The sequence below is a fragment of the Anoplophora glabripennis genome, unplaced genomic scaffold, assembly GCF_000390285.2.
Source record: "Anoplophora glabripennis isolate ALB-LARVAE unplaced genomic scaffold, Agla_2.0 scaffold79, whole genome shotgun sequence".
In the NCBI taxonomy this organism is placed as follows: Eukaryota; Metazoa; Arthropoda; class Insecta; order Coleoptera; family Cerambycidae; genus Anoplophora; species Anoplophora glabripennis.
This window is the reverse complement of record NW_019416623.1, coordinates 810,562-832,434: the sequence shown is the minus strand read 5'-3', so window position 1 is coordinate 832,434 and position 21,873 is coordinate 810,562. Positions and strand designations below refer to the sequence as shown.

Genomic DNA, 21,873 nt, shown 5'->3' with positions numbered 1-21,873 from the left:
TAGGCAATGTCACCATAACATGTCCCCCTCCGAATCCAGTAACTTTTGTCCGAAATATTTTTCGCTAAACTTTACTTGGGCAGAGTTATCCAGGTGTAGGTATTAAAATGGCGTACCCTATATACAGGGTGTTAGAAGTTTAACTGACTTAAATTTAACAGAAGATAGAACACATTAAAATAAAACAAAAAAAAACCTTATATGACATGGGTCCTAAACTCAACCATTTCCAAGAAAAAAATTATCGAAGTCTTCAACTTGATGTACAAAAGTTCGATTAATTAAGGAATATTGACATAATTGCGTGCATAGAATACCATAAAATACAATGTTTATCACTTTTTTGAACATCTTTGTGCTTAATTCTAAAAAATAATTAGCGTTGTAATAAATTTAAAATTCAATACAATGCATATCCAGCAATGTGACAACGGCGCGGCGGTTTATTAACACGAGGTACAAAGATGTCCAGCAGGCACCAATACGCAATTTAGTTGGTATCTGGATTCAACCGCGTCGGAGTGTTGTTTGCGTACCACTATTTCCTTTTCTTGAGGTGTTTTCCAGCGAATGCGCGAAAATTGAAGACATTGAAAATGGTGGACATTTTGAGCATATTTTGTAGCTTGTACTTGTGCGCTTAAAAATTACTGAATTTTGGTTTTTGGTAAGTACCTAAATTATTTTTAATAAGTATGTATGATGATCTGAACGACGTAAATCTTTGGGCACTTTAATTACATATTTTTTCAATACATAATTTAATTAAAAGTTAAGTTCCTGTTTTAAGAGATTCATAATTACTAAAATTCGAGGTAAAATTTAAACACAGCAATATCTTCGTACTATAAAATCGATACATTTTATTTTATTTATTTAAAAAATGAAAAACAATTGTCTTGAAATTTACTAAATGTTTTACAATAATAGTTGTTTACATTTTTTCCGTAGGACAAGTCTGCCGCGTGTCACGTCGTGACAACAGCGTTCGACCAGTATAGTACTACTAATATATTTAAATAAAAGTAATAACACTCTCAAAATAAAAATATTGTTAATAGAAACAAAGTATAAACTTTTAGTTTAAATACGATTAAATATTACTTCGTAATGATTTGTCAATGACTTGTTTATTAATTAAAAAACATTAAGATTGGCGGTTCAGAATAGTTTGGCCGTTTCATCAAAATTGTGTTACATCACCTTTATTAAGAATAACAGCTTTAATTCTGGCAGGTATTGTATCTACCAGTTTAGCGCACTTTTCAGAAAGCGTGCTATCCCTTTCTTGCAATTTGATGCGTACATCGTTAACTGAACGGGCTGAATGTTTGCGCAACTGTGTTTTTATTTTATTCCACAATATTTCTATTAACAAGAGATCTGGACTGCTAGAGGAAAATTCCATAACACGAACATTATGTTTCTGTTACCAATATTTTTTTTTAATAAAATAATTTTGAGAGTGTGTACTTTTATTGAAATATGTTAGTAGTAAAATTATGCCTGGCCTATTATGAGCCTAGGCTCGTATTAATACTCGCTGTATTTTGAAAACTGTGAATCTTACGCCCCTTGTAATATACAATTTTTTTGTTCATTTATGATGATTAGGTACTCTATGTCATGACAGTCAAACTTCTTTCACCCTGTATGTATGTTAATGTGATTTTACATTCACCTGAATAAAATTATATAAAATCTAAAAGATATCTTTAATTCTATTTTCAACAAAGAATATACCATATTCGAAATTATGACTGTGAACTCATGAACACTAGTGCCAAAATGACATTAATAGATGATTAATCCAAAATAAAGCTAAAACTCGTATTACTTTTAACCAATTTTAGGTAAAATTATCACAGATATGAGTGAATAAATTCAAACCACTCTGTACTATTGTTCTACACATAAAAACATATAACATATTTCAATGCGATCATGTTTGCAGTGCAAAGTCAAAACCCCGTATATTATTTACCGTAACGTGAATATCTCCATCGCGTCGAGAGCTGTCAGGGGTAGCTGCATTTGTCAATTGAAGCATGAGAGGAGCGATGATTGATGCTGCTATACATACTTGAAATTTACTCTCCTCATTAAAATCCTCCACTCATCATATATTGACAGATAAATAGGGGCTTGAATTACACGATCCACGATCATACAATTGTGTTGTCACAACAGATGTGCCTTTTTATAAAACTTACCGTCGTATATTCTGTTTTGTTTGAAAGAGATGGTTTTCAATTTCTTCAGCAATTGATGAAAGTTTAACAACGTAGTATTTTATAACGAGCGTTCAAATAAAAACGTGGTCGAAGTTGGCTCTGACACATTGGACGTAGGGAGTAGCTTATAGCGACCAACTTAACCTCATTTCTCAACGAGCTGTATAGCAGCTGTCAGTTTCAATAACGTTAATGACTATATAACTTTATTTTAAAGAATAATCGTGATAACAATAACAAACAATTAAAGGAGCTGCGGAAAGTGTCCCCCTCCTTGTTATAACAATAAATTAAAGCAGCTGCTGAAAGTGTCCCCCTCCTTGTTCCAAGCACTTTTCACACCTGTTCCTCAAAGAATTAAAGACATTTTCTAAGATGCTCGGGGTATTGTTAATTTCACGAATCTTGTCTATAAGTCGAGCCTGCAGATGGTTTAAATCAGGAATAGGCAGTTCAAAAATAGTGTTTTTAAGGTAAGGCCACAAAAAGAAATCACACGGCGTAATATCACATGACCTCGGTGGAAATTCATGTTCAGCATTGAGACTTATTAGTCGATTTTGGAAAACTTCCCTCAACATATTCATCGTCTCGCCTGCCGTATGTGCCCTTGCGCCATCTTGTTGAAAGTAAAAGTTTGTAATTTCGTTTTCTTCCAGCTGGTTAACAAAAGGAGCGATAATTTCTTCTCTATACCTTTGCGCAGTAAGAGTACCATTAAAAAAAATAGGTCCATAAATCCTCCTTCGATTGAGAGCACACCAAACTCCAATTTTTTGAGCGTGTAGAGGGCCCTCGACAAAAAAGTTATCTGGTTTTTCAGAAGACCACATTCTCATATTCTGTGAGTTTACGTAACCACTTAAATGAAACCAGGCTTCATCAGAAAAAAAGGTGATATTATGAAGTTCACCGTAGTTGTTTAAAAACCATTCACAAAATACAGCCCGTCGCGGAAAATCAACTTCATGAAGTTCTTGCTGACAAGTTAAACGATAGGAGAACAAACGCAAATCTTTTTTTAACACTGTGTGGCAGGTACCGACTGATACTCCCACCATTTGTGATAAAACACGTACAGAAGTTCTTGGCGCATTTTCCATTATTTGTTGGACATTTTCTTTTAATTCTTCAGTCCGCTTTTTAGGTCGGCCGCTTCCTTCTTTTCTTGTTACACTGCCCGTTTCACGAAAAACATTAACACAACGCTGAACTGCACTTTGAAAAATTTTGTACTCAACAACGCCGGGAAATTGATTTTGAAATTCTATGAAACATTCCTCAATAGAATACTTCCATATTCCATCAATCTTGCGTCCATTTCTAAAGTAGGACTCTATGATAAACACTTTTTGTTCTTGAGAAAACACCATTTTAAACGCTTTTTAAAACGAAAATATTCAAATTGATAGCGGCGATATAGCGCTTTGACAGATGACGTTTAAGTTCATTTGCTATACGCTACGCCCTACGTCCAAATTTTCAGAACCAACTTGACCACGTTTTTATTTGAACGCTCGTTATTTTGAAGGAATTTTCCATTAGTCTTTTGTTAATTATTAATTGAAGTTAGCGAGAGGATTGCAAAAAATGATATACCAGTCAAATGAATGTAAAAGTAATCAAGAAATATAGAAAGTCAACATGTTTTGACTCTAGCTTGAATAATCGGTAATGAGGGCCAATAGCCAACAAAATTTAGACGTTTTTAAGGATCTTTGTAATACTTTATAAGGACCTTCTAGGTGCTCAAAATTTGCTTCTTGTCCAAATACATATTTAAAATTTTGAAAATCTAATGAAATAAATGGTTTCGCTTTCTGACGATGGCTTGCTAGCTGTTGGTCTATTCTCGTCAAATGTTTAAAATAAATTAATTAGTAATGGAAAAGTGTCAAAGGCATTATGGAAATTGATCAAAAATTCACCAGTAATCTTAACGATTGGCCATATACTAATACAGCAGATGAACATTGCAAATCTTCTTTCATTGAAGCCGTTATACATAATAATATGGATAATTCGATTTTCCAATTATTTGTATCAAATTTCGCAATTAAGATTGATTTTAGTGTTCTGTGAAAACATTCTATGATACCGTTATTTTGTGTACCATAAGTCGTAGTACAAATTCTGCTAGAACCAAGATATTCTGCAAATTTTTAAAATCATTTAGGTTCAGACAGTGTATTGATCGGTTGTTATACTATGCGATATTCGAAAAGGACATGCATATTCATTAAATAATGTTTTAATAATCTACTATACAGGGTGATTCATTTTTTATGATTAGGATTTTAACCATCTATAGATCTGGTCAAAATATAATGTCATTTTGAAGTATACACTTTTTCTTCAGAAGCCTTCCTTTTAGAGATATAAGCTCATGAAAAAACATTTCTTTTTCGGTTTATTGTTCTCTAATAAACCCTATTTTTAATAAAATGTCTACGCCACTGGAAATTTTTCAAAATGAACATATTCTTTTACATTGCGGTTGAAAAATTTCCAGTGGCGTAGAATATCTATTAAAAATAGGGTTATCTGAGCTCATTACCGACGTCTATGTAAAATCGATAGAGCTTTTCATTCGTACACTTCATACTAAATATAAAACAAATGGCTTTCATAGTTTAAGAAAAAAAAAAAAAAAAAAAAAAAAAATGTTTTTTCAAGAGCTTATATCTCTAAAAGAAAGCCTTTGAAAGAGTAAGTGTATACTTCAAAATGACATTAATTTGACGAGATTTATCGATGGTTAAAGTCCTAATCATAGAAAGTAAAATAAGTAACTACAACATTTGAATAAAAACTTAATTATTTATATTTATGGTAAAATAATGTTAAAAGTAGATATTGGTATAATTTTCCATTTATTTTTGCTATTAATGATATATGTATTTCGTCCTTTGGTAGGAGATTTTTTTTGTAAAATGTTGGTGTTTTAATAAACAATTAATTGGTATTAATCATTCTGATAAAGGTTCAATTAATTCTCGCAGTATCCTTGTACCTAAACCTTTTGCTGTTGAAAACAAATATCATTAAGTAATTTCCAGACTCCAAAATTTTCTTTGTTCAGTATAATATTAAACATTACATCATAACAAACGGTCGTCTATCTTTCTTTAACTCGCAGCGTTTTTATGCAGTTAAATTCAAAATAGCGAAAATTGATGGTTGAGAATAATATTGTAGACCATCATCTTCTTCAGTAGATTCACCTCTACATACGGCAGCTAAGAAGAATAATGATTTCAATTTATGTTTAGTTGTAACATAATTTTCAAAAATTGGTTTTGTTGGAGTTTGATTCCAGTTGCTAGTCTTTTTGAATATCCTAGAATGCAATTTGGTTTAAGAAATGCAACACAAACCGTTCAAAGATTTATCAATGAGGTGGTTTCAGGTTTAGATTTTGCGTTCGTTTACATTGACGATAGTTAGATTCAAGTAAAAACAATAAAAAATACATGGAGCACTTAAAGCAATTGTTTCAGAGATTTTTGGAATTCTACTAGGAAAATTTGTGCAACTATAGCACCTTGGTAAATGCTGTTGATCAATAGCAAGATAGTTCAGCATCATTCAATTAGTTTTTTTAAGTCATGTCGCTTCCGTTAAAGTTTTGTGTTTTTTTTACTTTCACATCTTGCCAAACCTGCAGCGTTAGACTTTTCATTCAATGCTTTTCGACCTAAAATAATTCAAAGAAGAATCTATTAAGGCTATGATGTGAACTTAAAACACCCTGTATAAACACTTTGTTCCCTTTATGGGACAGCAAACCGAATGGCCAAAAGGAAAGTAAAACCTGATGGACCATAAATTTTTAGCCTTTATGTCAGAACGTAAGTATTTTCCTTTATTTCAGTGAAATTTTATTCAGTATATTATACAGATAAATCCAGACGAGTACATAAAAAGTTTTATGTTCGATCATAAAACTTTTGCGAAAAACAAAACCGTTTTCACAAAATCAAACTCGAGCACACAGATGGCATATAAAAAAGGAATAAACCAGTGGAGGATGAGGTAATAAAAATTCAATTTCTGTGGATTTGGCATTGCAGTTTTATTCGACGGTATTCCCATTTGGTCTCACAAAAGTTTGCGTAGTGTGTTAAGCGAAGACAAACCGTGTGGCTATTGTTATAAAATAGACTTCGCTTTCACGAGATTGTTGAAAATCGAATATACGGGGGTATTTCAAAAGTAACAGCAACTATAAAACATCCAAAATAATTTATGCGGAGTGAAAATATCTAACATTGTAAAAATGTTTATCTGCCCCCACTATAGTAAATATACTATTAATACATTGTTTTTAAGGAGGTAAGTGGATTTTACCGTAGAAGTGGAAGTTGCTATGGAATGGGAGGTAAGTGAGATAAATTACCTCCCTCGGGAAAAAGCGATTTCGAGTTATAAATGCGTATTTTATTAATAAATAAATAGAAATATTTGATGAACATTGCATTTTATTAATTATTATGAATGAATATGTATAGTAACTGTACAGTTATTACATTTAGTAACATTTATAAAAATCTGGATAATTATTCCCTTCGCGTTTACTAATTGTCACATTTTTCTCAAAATGATTTAACCGCTCCATTTCAGTCACCGGAGGCCCCATATTATCTGACTGATCCTTTAAAACAGTATCATGCGACGTACTGCTAGTACCTGGAGTTGAAGTTTAATTGTAAATAATCCGGTTGGCTATTTCATTTTTGTTACTTAAACTGTTAGCAACATATCTTTCTGCAATTGTGGCTGATTTCCACCCACCATGTCTTTTGATTGCTAATACATCAACTCCTGTATTAGCCAGTAACGTTGCCGACGTTATTCGGATTGAATGGCCTGTATATGTTTCAGGATGTTCTAGTTTCAAAAACTGTGCAATTTTATTAGAAATCATAGAAAGGGTATTCCTGCAGACTGGTAGGTTTTAATATCTACCTGCTTGATAAGCGCATAAAAAACCATGAAATTTCAGTATTAATTTCCAATATAACCTTGACATATTTCTTGAGAATTTCTAGGTGAGAAACGGAACCCAGACGAGAAGTAATTGTAAACGGACGTGACATACCATTTTTAGAATCCGGAATTGTAACTACAATAATGTCATCGAAATTTTTGAAATTGACGTTGTCCAAAGTAAGTTTACATAACTCATCAGAACGGGATGCTCCTGTAATGCCTACGACAGGCACCATCTTCATTAGCAAATATGTGTTATCGGGTGCCTGAACGAAAAAATCGTTGACTTGTTCTTTTGTAAAAACGTCTGACTTTTTAGGTGTATAGCCGTTATTCTTACGTTTCAAAAATGCTATCAGCTTGGAGTATTTTGACATATCCACGTTCTATGAAAGTAGTTGACTTAATCATTGAGTATTCACTCCACTCGCTGGTGACTTTAAAGTTCTTCACTTCTCCATGAAATATGCTAGCAGTGACATTTCAGAAACACCAGTATTTTTGTTCTGGCACCATTCTTTGAAATTTCTATATGCTTATCCGTAGCGCACTTTCGAGTTCTCGGGCAATAAAAATTCGCAGGCAGCATTTGTTGCACTTTCTATTTGAAAATCACTCATTTAGAAATAATAATTCAAAACCAGCCAAATTGTTACTTTTATGTAGCTTTGTTTATAAATATGTTAGAAACGACAAAAGCCAAACAACCAAGGCGACTTTGCAAGATTTCAAATAATGTCAAAATGAATTGTTTAAGAAATGTCAAAAAGTCAAACCTAATATGTATTTATTTCATGAACCATAAAGAACTGTGAAAGCAGATAAAATATTATTCACCACGCAGCAGTTAAGTATAATTTATCAGTCTCGGACTATATTGCCAGCCCTCGCTCCGCTCGGGCGCAAAATCGTCCTCGACTGTTAAATAATACTTACCTCCTTTATGGTGTAAATAACTATTACGTTTTATTGAATCCTTTGGTAAAATTTCTTATTCTTTCGTGAAGTGTAAACTTTTTGAAATACCCTCGTGTATCTTTGTTTAGAAATATTAAATTTTAGGCGTTATTAAAAAAGGTATTCAATTAATCTCTTCTGTTAAACATAGTCTCCATTTTGATTTCTATCACTATGCCTAAAATATTAATTTTACACAAACTATAAATATCTAGTATAAAATCTTATTTTTTTCGCAATACTGCGCGAGTAGTTATTTACTGAGCTCTTGTGTCAATTTACCGAGCTCTCCTCCTCCTTTCCTATCTAGATCAGCAACGACACACATTCCAAGCTAGAAAGTGATCGGAAACAGACATTTTGTAGAGTGGCAACCCAAAAATACTTATTTTAGTATATAGGGTATACCAGAAAACATGGGCCAGCACACGGGGTAGATTCCTAACCTAAAAACAAGATTATTTTTTCATATCAACATGGGTTCGATTTCGTTTCGTTCCTTAACTACAGGGTGTCAAAGTTTTAATATAAAATATGTTTTTTCCAAAAATCTAGATTTCCATTCAAGGTAATTAAATGAAATTTGGACAACTAACTAGTCACAACCGAATACACATTCCTAGGTATTATTCTATTGAACATGAATTACAGGACCGGACTTACTTGCAAGCCCTTGGAATTAATAAAAGAAAAAAATTGGTTCTCTGTTGAGATTTCTAATTTAAATATGCTCGGAAATTAAAATTTTGGACTCTTTCAACATTTCCTATATAATGTTATATTATGTTTATCGAGTTGTTTATTATAAGTACATACACAATTCATAATTAATTCTAAATAAATAAATAATTGTTTATATTACATTTAAAATACTGAAAACTCGAGGAAAACGAAAAAATAGTTAAAAATCAATTTTTGATCAAAATTGAGATATAATTTAACCCATGTAATTATAAATTAGAAATTGTAACAGAGAACCAATTTTTTCTTTGATTAAATCCAAGGCCTTGCAAGTAAGTCCGGCTCTGTCATTCATGTTCAGCATAATAATACTTACGAATGTGTATTCGGTTGTAAATAGTTAGTTGTCCAAATTTCATTTAATTCCCCCAATTCCCTAGATTTTTGGAAAAAACATATTTAATTTTAAAACTTTGACACCTTGTGAAAGAAAGATGAAAGAATGAAGCGAAATCGGGCCCATGTTGATATGAAAAAATAATCTTGTTTTTAGGTTAGCAATCTGCCCCCGAGCGTTGGCTCATATTTTCTGAAACGCATATGTCAAATCTAAACAAAATATGAAATCAAACTTGAAACATTTTATTATTTGCAGTTTTTATAATCCAGATGCTTCTAGGTTTTTGTCTATTTATCTTTTATATTAACGTTACTATATTTATCAAGCATTTGTTTGATCGCTACATAATTGTGACTATTCTTATACTACTAATATTTTCCGGTGGAATACAAAGATTATTACTCAACTGAAATTAACCATTACTGAAAATTTGTAATACTTAAAAAAGCAATGTTTCTTACATTGTGTACCATTATATTATTTTGTTATAAGAGTAACAATGTACTTATATTTCGTGTAAATAAATGACAATATAAAATCTGAGGAAAGTATTTCTTCCAATTTATTGTAGAAAAATAATTTAAATTTTTAATAATGAGTCACATATTGTACAATACCACAAGATGTGTGGGACTAAAGAAATCACATTAAATTAAACAATTAAAACCATTATTGAAGCACAGTTAAGTGGTTGCTGTTAAATTATTCATAGCCTGAGCAACGCCTACTAACGAAAATCACATTCCGATTTCTATCTTAACCTACTGTTGAATATAATATTGTGTTAATAGCCAATACTAAACATGTATAGAATTTGTAAAATAAATTGCTGCTGAGGTGAAAGACCTGATAAATTTATCAAATTGTCTTTACGAATTTAATAAAATTGTTCCCGTTTGGGGATATTATGTCGCAAACAAATTAATGTAACGTGGGTTTCATAAGTATGTAAAATACATATTTTAAACACGACTGCGAAATATAAATCTTTTATATTTTGATTTGTCACGCTGACAGTATGATAATAATTGTCATTAGCACTGATTTTATGAGCTACACTATTTAGTCAAGGCAAGTTAGACCAAAATCACCCAGAATACGGAATTTTTTTTCTGATGAACCGATCGAGTTGCGGTTTTCGGCACTGTCTTCGGAAAAATATCAAGAAAAAAGTCTGTCTATTACACTTTGGCGCTGGATCGAAACTGCATTGCGGGTGCATAAAGTGCATCTTGGAGTACATCAAATTTTCCGAATTTTCTAAAAATGGTCAAAATTGACTAAAAGTTGTAGAAATTTGTGTGCACGGGTTTTCGGGGTTGGAGATTCCGAATCTGTTCCTGAAAAATATGCTCGACGGCCCTGGGGCCCCCCAGTGTGCCAAGGGGGGGCCTTCTGGAAAACATCGAATAGCTGAGTAATTGCCTTCTAAATTTCCACTCGAGGGTTTTTGGGGTCGGGGATTTCGATTCTGACACTGAAAAGTATGCCCGACGCCCCTGGGGCTCTCCAGGGAGGCAAGGGGGGCTTATGTAAAATATCAAATAGCTGAGTAATTGCCTTCTAACTTTCCACTCGGGGGTTTTTGGGGTAGGGGATTGCGATTCTGACACTGAAAAGTATGCCCGACGCCCCTGGGACCCCCCAGGGAGGCAAGGGGGGGCCTTCTGTAAAACATCGAATAGCTGAGTAATTGCCTTCTAAATTTCCACTCGGGGGTTTTCGGGGTCGGCGATTCCGATTCTGACACTGAAAAGTATGCCCGACGCCCGTGGGGTGGGCTTTCTGGATAACATCGAAAGGCTCATCAGATTTTTGCAATAAAACTGCTCCACCTGCTTACCAACCATGATCTTGTGGGCTCATTTTACACACTTAAATTTACAGAGAAGAAGGGTATGAAAATCTAACAGGAAATTAATTTTCAAATAAATAACAGATTCGCGCCAAATTTGATTTACAGGGGTTTTCGGGGTCACTGATCACGGATCCGAGGTCAATTATGCAAAATTCAAGACGGAGGATCCAAGATGGCCGACCAAAATTTCAAAAAATAACGCTATTTGGTGATTTACAGAAGCTCCCCCTTGCCCCCTGGGGGCCCCAGGGGCGTCGGGCATATTTTTCAGTGTCAGAATCGAAATCACCGACTCTAAAAACCCCCGAGTGGAAATTTAGAAGGCAGTTACTCAGCTATTCGATTTTTTACAGAAGGCCCCCCCTTGCCTCTCTGGAGGGCCCCAGGGCCGTCGGGCATATTTTTAAGGTCAGATTCGGAATCTCCGACCCCGAAAACCCGTGCACACAAATTTCTACAACTTTTAGTCAATTTTTACCATTTTTAGAAAATTCGGAAAAATGATGATGTACTCCAAGATGCAGTTTATGCACCCGTAATGCAGTTTCGATCCTGCCCCAAAATGTAATAGATAGACATTTTTCCTGATATTTTTCCAAAGACAATGCCGAAAACCGCAACTCGATCGGTTCTTCAGAAAAAAATTTCAAATTTATTGTCTAACTTGCCTGGTCTATATTGTCGTTAGGTCATTATTAGATGTCATATTATCATTGCGACCTCCCAAACTGGCACTGGCAATAATTATTCCATAAGTTTAATAAAATGTAATTGTTTTTTGCCATAGCAAAGCTAAAGTATGTTTTATACAATCAAATCAACAGTTCAAGTAGCATTTTCACTGCAAGCGTAGATGAAGTAATAGTTTAACAATAATTTTTTATTATTTATTCATATAGAGCTTAATTTTTATTTTTATTTTAATTTGAATAAATGTGAACATTAATCGTATAATTAACATTTCCTTTCTTGGAACAGAACCTACAGACGTAAAACTGCAAGAATTTTTCCACCACTGAATAAATTCCTCGATATTTCCTTTTTTGCCACTGAGTCTTCTGTACAGGGTAATTCAGTCATAATGTCATTAATTTTAATGGAAGACAAGGAAAAATGAGTAGAATACAAATACGTGATTAAAAAAATTTTAAAATGCACATTCATGCAGAAAAAAATATTTTTATATCATTATATACACCTCTTTTTGGACCGCTCTTGATCGTTGACCCACAAAGGTTTATCGAGGGTGAATCTTGACCTTCGTATTAATCGGTCATTAACCTAGTTTTACCGCGTTTTTAATGCGTGGTGAACGACAAGGAATAAACAGATTTTTTTCCCTAGACACATGAATGAATAAGATATTTTTATACATTTTAAATTTTAACAATTATTATTTATTTGTTTTTAAAAACAAATGTATAAGAGTAATAATCAGTTTCAGAGTAACTTCTGAAGAAGAGAGCGATATGCTCTCGAAACGTCAAGTGTTATAAACCAACGACGTGGCAACCAGCCCGGAAATCATTCAACTATTAAGAATAATAATTGTTTTCGTATATTAGGTTGTAACAATTTAGTATTTTTAACACTGTTAACGTTTTCACTATATTTTATTATTGAACATGTGTGTTTAGTATAATGTTCAATTAATTATTCAGTTTGTAATACGTATACCTAATGACTTATTGCTTTTCAAATAGTAGTATGGTACCTACCTATTTAAAAGGCCGGTATGGTTAATACCACACTCATCTGTCCATAACGCTTTGTTAATAAAGTTGAGATCCGCTGTACTTTGATTTTGAAACCAAATGAAAAATTCAAAAAGACTGGGGAAATCAGCTGTTTCGCTTCAACGTTCGAACGCTCTGTGGTCCGCTGGCACGAAAATGTGATGCAAAGTAAGGCACCGGGGTAATTTACTTATCGTTTTCGATTTTCTGTCTTTATTCTTTCGAATACGTGGTTAAAATGAATGACATATGACTGAATCACTTCTGACTTGTATAATTCATTGGACCGACACTCTTAATCAAACCTATTATTACAACAAATTGTGATTCAAAATCTTTATTGAAGTAAGTTATTAAAATTATTGAAACCTTCATAAAGAGGAACATCTCTTAAAAATCTCATTTCATCATCCGGTTCTATGACTTTCGATTTTTTAGGTTTGTAACCATTTAATTTATTTAGCAATGTAATCAGTTTGATGCGTTTGAAGGCATTATGAAGTATTATTTGATGGAACGAATTCATCGGACTTATAAAAAGTATACTTGCCTTTTATATGTTATAACTTTCATTTACTGGCCATTGACTTCAGCATCTTTGGCCCCTCAAAAAAAAAAAAAAAATGCTAAAAGTACCTTCTTCTTCACACCACTGATATTCTTGCCCTTTCTTACTTTTGAAAACTGTTATATTATTTATTTATTTATTTTTTTAAAACTGGCAGAGCAGAATAAAGCAATAGTTATTTAGTCCATTGCCAAACATTGTCATTTAGTAACCTCAAATCTAATCAATTAGTAATTGATTTTTTTAATGTTTTTCTTTTGCTATAGAAAAAAATAGAAAACTCATTATTTATGACTAAAACAAATATTGACTCGTGAATTTGTTTTCACTTCTCGATAAAATATTGTTTTATATTATAGAGGGTTTTTCAATTAATTAAATTAATCTAAAAACTATTTCCTTAAGTTTTCATTTAAACAGTTGAAATATGTTAGTACTCAAAACTTGTTTCCTGTTTCCAGACGAGATTATCGAGAAGATATAGAATAAAATCGGGGGTACCTACACTAGTTCTATTAGACAGAGAAGGAGCTACGATTAGTATATCGGCCCAGGAACGACTAATAGAAGACCCTTCAGGCACATACTTCCCATGGAGGCCACGTCCTGTAGATGATGTAAGTCAAGCAGATATTTTACCCACATATTGTTTAGGAATTTGCAAAATTTTACTATAATCTCAAAATTAAAATTTTCGTTTTGTTACGTAGGTAGTTTCTTTGTCCAGGTTGGATTTCTTTATTGTCAAGGAAATTTCTAAAGCTTCTAAACGTATTTTTTTTTTGTATTTATACTACTCAAAATTTGAAGTGGGACACCTAAAAAGTGGATCTGTCCAAAATTACTGTAAAGTGCTTAAAGGTCAACTGATTCTAGAATAACTCTTCTATTGCCATCAGTAGCCTTTGTCACTATGACAGATATTTGCGGTACACGGAGTGAGGTTACACGGAGTGAGAAAGAAAGCATTGCAATTTTGTTCAATAGCGTTTTATTTCACTATGAACTCTAAGAATGACAAGTGATATGAACTTTTTATTTATGGAGCCATTTTTAGTTGAACCAAATAATGATTGTTTGAAGAAGCAGAAAGAACTAATAATGGATTGGACCTCCTTTTGACAGTACATTATTTTGACAGCATTAGGCAAGTTTCTTCATTAGATTATTGATTGTAGTCATCGAAATTTGTTTCCATTTTTTCCATGTTCATGATGCGTCTGTGGTTGAACGGGCAACTGAAGGGTTCATTTTTGGAGTACATTCCAAACATGGGTAGATCCGATTGCATCATCTATTGGTTTCACAAAATCCATTGCCTGGATTTGCTCTGTTGGGTCTGGCGTTAACGCCTATGAAAATAATATCAGAACAATAATTTTTTATTGGTATTAAAATGTTTTCTAAGTAGAGTCTGCATATCGGCATTCCTTCTAAAATTGCGTGTTTTCTTCAAAAATTCGATGCCATTCCATATCATATCAGACGCCTGACATAAATAAACATGTATCACTATTATTTCGTCCTGATAAGTTTTCTCTACGCCTCCGCAGTCCTGATTGATCCCGTTCTCCGTAACCCTAATTTTGGTGATTCAAATCGAATCTAAGACTATTCCTTCCGTGTTCACTGATCCACTTTGGATATCTATCAGGACGTCTACATCTAAAATTTGTTTCTGCAGTCCGATTTATGACAGTTTATATAGATATGTTCGAACAAAGTTTTCGTTGGATCATGATGGCGTTAATGGTTCTTTCTCGTAAGTCTCTTCTTATTATAACTTTATCCTCAGCTGCTGCAGTCACTCTTTTTTCCAGCAGAACCATAACCAGAAGAATTAATTGATCGATGCGCTGACTAATTGAGCAGTCATTCATTGCCTAACTCCACCTTCTAGTATATATATTTCGTATTTAAAAGAGTTATAGGCATCGTTTCCAAAGTTATTCAAGGGTAATGAAACAGTCAACTGACGTATGACTTAGTCTTGTCCACTATTACAGTTACAACAATTAATCGTTCTGCTTCTCGAATTGTTCATTTTTTAAAAATTCGTTTAATGGCAGTATAAACAAAAAATCATATCACTTGTCATGCATGACTTAAAAAAATAAACGAGAAACTTGTTGATTGTACATACTATTGGCCAAACTCATTTTTTGGGTATCCCACTTCAAATTCTATATGGTATGTTATACTTATTTTAGAACGAATAACAAATGATTCCAAAAAAATTCAAAATAACTAATCATCTGGTTTATAATAACGGCTAAGCGAAGACAATATCAGTTGGCTCAATATTAGAACCAAAAGGAACATACTATTAAAGAAAATATTAACAATGTCATTTATTACATTTAGGTTCTGAAAGACGTAGTCCTTCAACCAGGTGGTATCTATCCTTCAGAACACAAGAATTGCCAAGAAGACATCCGCTACAGCGACATACCTCCTGGTATAAGGGGGTTTTACTTCTCTGCTCACTGGGTATGTGGTAAATCATTGATGGAAACGAATCTGTAGCTTTTAATTTTTAGTGCCCTCCGTGTCGAGCTTTCACTCCACAGCTCGTCGAGGCTTATCAAATGATCAGGAAGAAGGACCCTAGTTTCGAGGTTATCTTCGTTAGCAGTGATAGGTAAGTTACCCAGAGTGGTCTTTTTATACCTACGGTAAATGAGTGGTTCGAGAGGGATCATATTTGGGAGTATCGTCCTCTCTCTCGGTACACAATAATAGTTACCTATTAACAGTAAATTAACATATATTAATATGTTAATTTGCTGTTTATATTGCTATTTTTCGGGTCAGTAGAGTAAGATTGCATATAGTACAAGATCCCGAGTTAAATCGACCTTCACCCATCGAGTTTTAAAAACGAAATGAAATTTGAATTTTGATAATATAATGTATTAATAAACAGAACTTGATTTGGTCGACATCCAATTTCGCTGCACAGCTATTTTTAATAATTTTTCTTCATCAATGTAGTTATTGAGTTTTTGGATAAATTTATTTACGCCACTGACTGGCATTCAGGACCCCCCCCCAAAACGTCCAATTCCAAATTTTATCAAAACTTTTTAAATAATAACGATTTTGTAGCCAAATCAAAAATTCACAAGTCTTTACTTTTTTTTCATTAATTTATTGTTGATATCAAGTTATCCAAGAAGCAAAACAAAAAACAAAAAATTAGGTAGTTAGCTAATTGTCAAAAGTGACAAATTAGTGTGGAATAAAGTTTATCTCGTGTTAATAATCATGAAAAATATACCATTAAGGGACAAAATAGAAATTGTACGACTTGTTGGCGATAATGTGAGTTCGGTAAGAAATGCTGCAATAGAATTTAATACTAGGCATCCAGACAGGCTAGTAAGTTGAAGTAGTGTACAGTAAGTATATTAATAAAGTTTTCAATGAAGCAGACTGGGTTTCAAAAAATTTTCTTAAAACTAGACATAGTGGACGTCGTAGAATTTTGAGAAATAATAACCAAATTTTACAATATTTTAAAGTCAAAAAATAAAATAAAAGCTTTTAAACCAAAATTTGTCCATACTTTGGAGTTGGAAGATGAAGGAAGACGTTTGGAGTTTTGTTATTGGCTACAGGGAGAATATTTAAATAACACTAAATTGTATTGATTGATGAAGCCACATTTACTACAAATGGGGTAGTTTCGTTCCAAAATTGTCGTCATTGGTCAGTTGAGAGTCCAGAATTCATTATAAACTTCAATTTGAATGCTAATAGATTTTTAAATTTTCTTAACAATGAATTTCGGAACGCATCAGATGATTTTCCTTTAAGAAATATTCTTAATTTTAAGTTTCAATTAGATGGTGGCCCTATTCATAACGCTGCTGCGGTGAGAGAATGGTTAAACGAACATTTCGAGAATTGTTGGATAAGATGGAATAGTCCTTATTGAGTGGCGATCTTCGGACTTGACGCCAATAGATTTTTTTCTTTGGATTTTCTTGAAACAAAAAATATATAAATCATGGCTACAAATTGTACACGAACTACGTGCTAGGACAATGCAAGCCTATGCAGAAATTACCCCAAACAAATACAAAAATTAATTACAAACGTACGTAAAAGAATTGAGAAGTACATAGAAGTAAATGGTGGATTCATAGAAGTGACAAGAATATAATTATTATCTTTTGTTGGTTTCAGTTTAATTATTTTATTTTAAAATTTGTGCAAACTAAGATTTTTAATAATTATTATAATATGTGGTATACATTACTAGAATTTAATTAATTTAATTTTTTTTTGTTTTATTTTACTTCATGGACAACTTGATATTAACAATAAATTAACGAAAAAAAGTAGACTTGTAAATTTTTTATTTGACTGAAAACCGTTATTATTAAAAAAATTTTGGGGGGGCGTAAATCCTGTGGCGTAAATATATTTTTTCTCAAAAAATTCCTAATATGAAATATTAGAATTTTACCCTTAGAAACGGACGTAGTACGTCTCGAATTTTGTGGGATCACGCGCATTTTCCTTCACAAAGCACACTTCATCAAGCTCTACATCTTAAAAAATTCGGTTAAAATCGCACAATAAATAAAGCTTCAAACAAATGGATCACTATACATAGATATTCGCCTTAAATACATAAGGTATTGTTTTCCTTTCTTAAATGAATATTCTTATTGAGGACATCTATAAGATCTGTGTCTTTATAATGCAAATGGATATCCATAAATTAAACATCCATAAAATATTTTCTTTGATTATCCAAACTGACATTCGACCTAAATAAATCCATAAGACGTTCTTATCTGTCATTTAGATGAACATCCTCGTCCCGAATTTTAATCACTAATTAAATTCAGAAATCCATAAAGTAAGTAAAAAACCGTTTTTTCAAATACAGGATGGTATTAAAGTTGAAAAAAAATGTTAACATTGGAATTGATTAAGGAATTAGTAATGTTAATATTTAGAGCCTAACAGTGTATAGAGATAAACTTTTAAAATGTAACAAACGTTGGGTCTTGATTGCGGGGCGCAGGAGTAGTTCGATCGGAGTGTGTAGGTTTGACCTTTCTGCGTCGAGTGGAAGTGGTCCGGGTATTCCACGATTACGGTGATAGCAATGGGGAGCAAAATGGTGAACCTCTACATTTTGGTTGCTTCTATGTTATCGACGCCTTTATACGATGCGTATACAAAGAGAGATTCTATTAGTGATGTACAGTTTTTATATGTAAAAAAACTTTATGTAACTTCAAAACATAATTTTAATATTGCCATGAGTAAAATTTTGTAACTACTCCACTGCAAGAAATAAAGAAAAGGGAGTTGTTAACCGAGCTATACGGGCTCAAGGGCCTCGTACTACGGACAAGCATGGATATAAAATTCCTTTGTTTTATCTCTCATTACTTTAACATCAAGACTCTGATAGAGTTATGATGTTAAATGTCATTGTAAAGACAATATAAACGTATATAGCGGGAGAATTTTTAAGGCTTTTGCTCCATAATAAATGCGCCATGTTCTGGAAGTCAAAACATTTTATGCAACCACTAATGAGTATCTATTCAGACGTCTGGCTGGAAAAAAGACAGGTTTTAACCGCTACAGTTATAATCTTATTCGAAATACACACGAAAGGAATCTAGAAAATTACGTATTTAAACAAATATACCACTTTAAGTGCTTAAACTAGTCGTTTTGAAATAAATATGATGTGAAAGGAACAGAATAATATCCTGAAGCAAGCACAAGCTTGCATTTATAACTTTTACTTTGGTGACTTCTTACCACTGACTTCTATTAGAAAAATGGATCGTCGTTGCAAGTTTAAAAAGTTCATCCGAGTACGCAACCAGAATCTGTTTCTGCCCATTAAATGTAAGTACAAATTGTGAAGAGAACGTAATTATGGAACATTCTATGTCTATTATCACTAGGTCATGACCTAACCATTTTCAATTTTCTTGATTTTTTTTTATATGATAACTTTCATGAATTTTTTCAAATTCAACCCTTCAAATACCTGTAACTTGGCAAAAACTAAAGATATTATATTTTTTTTTTTAGTTTTGAGATGTAGTTTTATAAAAAATCATACATTTTTAGTTTCTTCAGTTTTTTTTAATTTTTAAACCAAAAAAGTGCATTTTGAAAAAGAGTAGTTTTTTTTTGAAAAATCGTTTTTCAATATGCAAATTTATGAGACAGTTTCTACACTGAAAGAAATGCGTTTTATTCTTTATTAGAATTCTATATACCATTATAAGACCATTGTATACTATATGTGACAGTTAAACAGGTGAATATTGTTTATAAAACGCGTATTGCTAGCACAGTTGTATAGTGACTATAAACCTTATTCTTTATTAAATTATTGTATAACNTAAGTGCTTAAACTAGTCGTTTTGAAATAAATATGATGTGAAAGGAACAGAACAATATCCTGAAGCAAGCACAAGCTTGCATTTATAACTTTTACTTTGGTGACTTCTTACCACTGACTTCTATTAGAAAAATGGATCGTCGTTGCAAGTTTAAAAAGTTTATCCGAGTACGCAAGCAGAGTCTGTTTCTGCCCATTAAATGTAAGTACGAATTGTGAAGCGAACGTAATTATGGGACATTCTATGTCAAATCACTAGGTCGTTAGGTACCTAACCATTTTCAATTTTCTTGATTTTTTTTATATGATACCTACCCATTCAGTGTAACTTTCATGAATTTTTTCAAATTCAACCCTTCAAATACCTGTAACTTGGCAAAAATTAAAGATATACTTTTTTTTTCGTTTTGAGATGTAGTTTTATAAAAAAATATTTTTAAAATCATACGTTTTTAGTTTTTCCAGTCTTTTTTTAATTTTTAAACCAAAAAAGTGCATTTTGAAAAAAAGTTTTTTTTCGAAAATTTTTTTTTCAATATGCAAATTTATGACAGTTTCTAGAGTGTTATCTTTTTATTCCATTTTTTTTCGAATTAAAAAATATGTTTGTATTTCAATTTTTTACGAATAATGTACAATTAAACCAAATTTTATTATAAAAGTAAATCGTGATGACTACTAATTATTAAAAATACCATATTTTTAAAACTGCTCTAATATTGTCCTTATTAAATATTTAAATTGTCATTAATTAAATATTGTGCAAAACCATACTTATCGTATCAACTTCGTCACCTGTTACGTGGGTGTTGTACAATAATGAAAACGTAATATTGACAGTTGGTAGAAGGTAGCGCAAAAACAAACGCTTAGGTGGGGAATTCTGAAAGGAAGCCTAAATAGTGGAAGTGAGGATAGCTCAGAGTGAAAAGTAAGATGATCGGTGCACGGTGAAAATATATAAGTAGTGAAAAATTAAAAGTGTTTAACCGGTATAAGTTAGCAGGTAATTATTCTCTAAGTACTTTGTTGTTAATTGTTCTATGTAATCTTATGATTGTGATGGTTATAGACGTTTCATGATAATAATTCTGTATATGTTTAGCCTTCATTGTCTTATGCTCAGGGGCGTATATTTTTCTAACGTAAAATTGTTACAATTATTATTAAAGATTGCTCATTATTTATTACATGTTAAAATATGTATATATTGTCGTGACTGCCCGGATATTGCAATAACAACTCCTTTGTTTCACATTTAACTTGTTTTGTCATGATTACGTTGTTCGAAAAACAAGTAATAAAGCATTTCTTGTGCTCACTTTATGTCATACGCATATAAGAGCCTTGTTGAATTTACTAACATTTTCGCCCGTGAGGAATGAATCTGTAAAAAGAATAATTAAATACAAAAAAAAAATTGCTAAAACAGAGCTTCCGAAATCTCAACTCATAGCTGGATTGCCTCCCGTATGGGACTCCAGTACCTTCCGGCCCTGCCGGCTAACTAACACCAAACCTCTTCAGTTTTACTTGGAAGTGTGTATGTCTAATTCGAGTGAGGTGACATTTAGTGACACATTAAATGAGTCGGGCGTTAATTATCATTAGCAAAGGATCCTAATTTATGCCTTTTGTTAGCGGTTGTTTTGTATTTATATTTGGGTAGTTAGAGCAACGATCGTGGGTTTCTCTGCCATGCTCTTTCCCCACAGGAGCTCTAGGTGAGCCTGGCACTCTCATTTTATGTTAAATGGTTGTTAATGTTTTTGTTGTTCTTTCTATTTGTCACATGTTTAATTTGAAGACTGTTGTACGTAAATAATAAAGTTAGGTGTATTTACTCTGCTTTTGTTTTATAAAATTAAACCATACTTCCCTTCTTTAAAGTTAGTAGCCAGCGCCTTCCGGTCAATTAAAAATAGATGTATACAACGTAGGTATTCTTCATGACGATCACATATTTTTGGCCACAACTACGTTTATTTTTTTTTCGACCGAACCCGCGGTTGTTATACTACAACATTCCGATTTTTTTTTTCTATATTAGAAAGTT

The 21,873-nt window shown here is 32.5% G+C and overlaps 2 protein-coding genes across 2 annotated transcripts in view; one reads left to right on the top strand and one right to left on the bottom strand.

The window, feature by feature from the left end:
• LOC108917169 (nucleoredoxin-like) overlaps positions 1-21,873 on the top strand; it is a 118,108-nt gene that overhangs the window by 25,632 nt on the left and 70,603 nt on the right. Inside the window, exons 3-5 of the mRNA XM_018723654.1 lie at positions 13,888-14,043; positions 15,791-15,916; positions 15,967-16,067. Of these exons, the coding sequence (XP_018579170.1) occupies positions 13,888-14,043; positions 15,791-15,916; positions 15,967-16,067 (383 nt within the window). The remainder of the gene's footprint in view (positions 1-13,887; positions 14,044-15,790; positions 15,917-15,966; positions 16,068-21,873) is intronic.
• Positions 1-21,873, bottom strand: part of LOC108917168 (ATP-binding cassette sub-family A member 5) — a 257,109-nt gene that overhangs the window by 169,572 nt on the left and 65,664 nt on the right. The window lies entirely within an intron of this gene.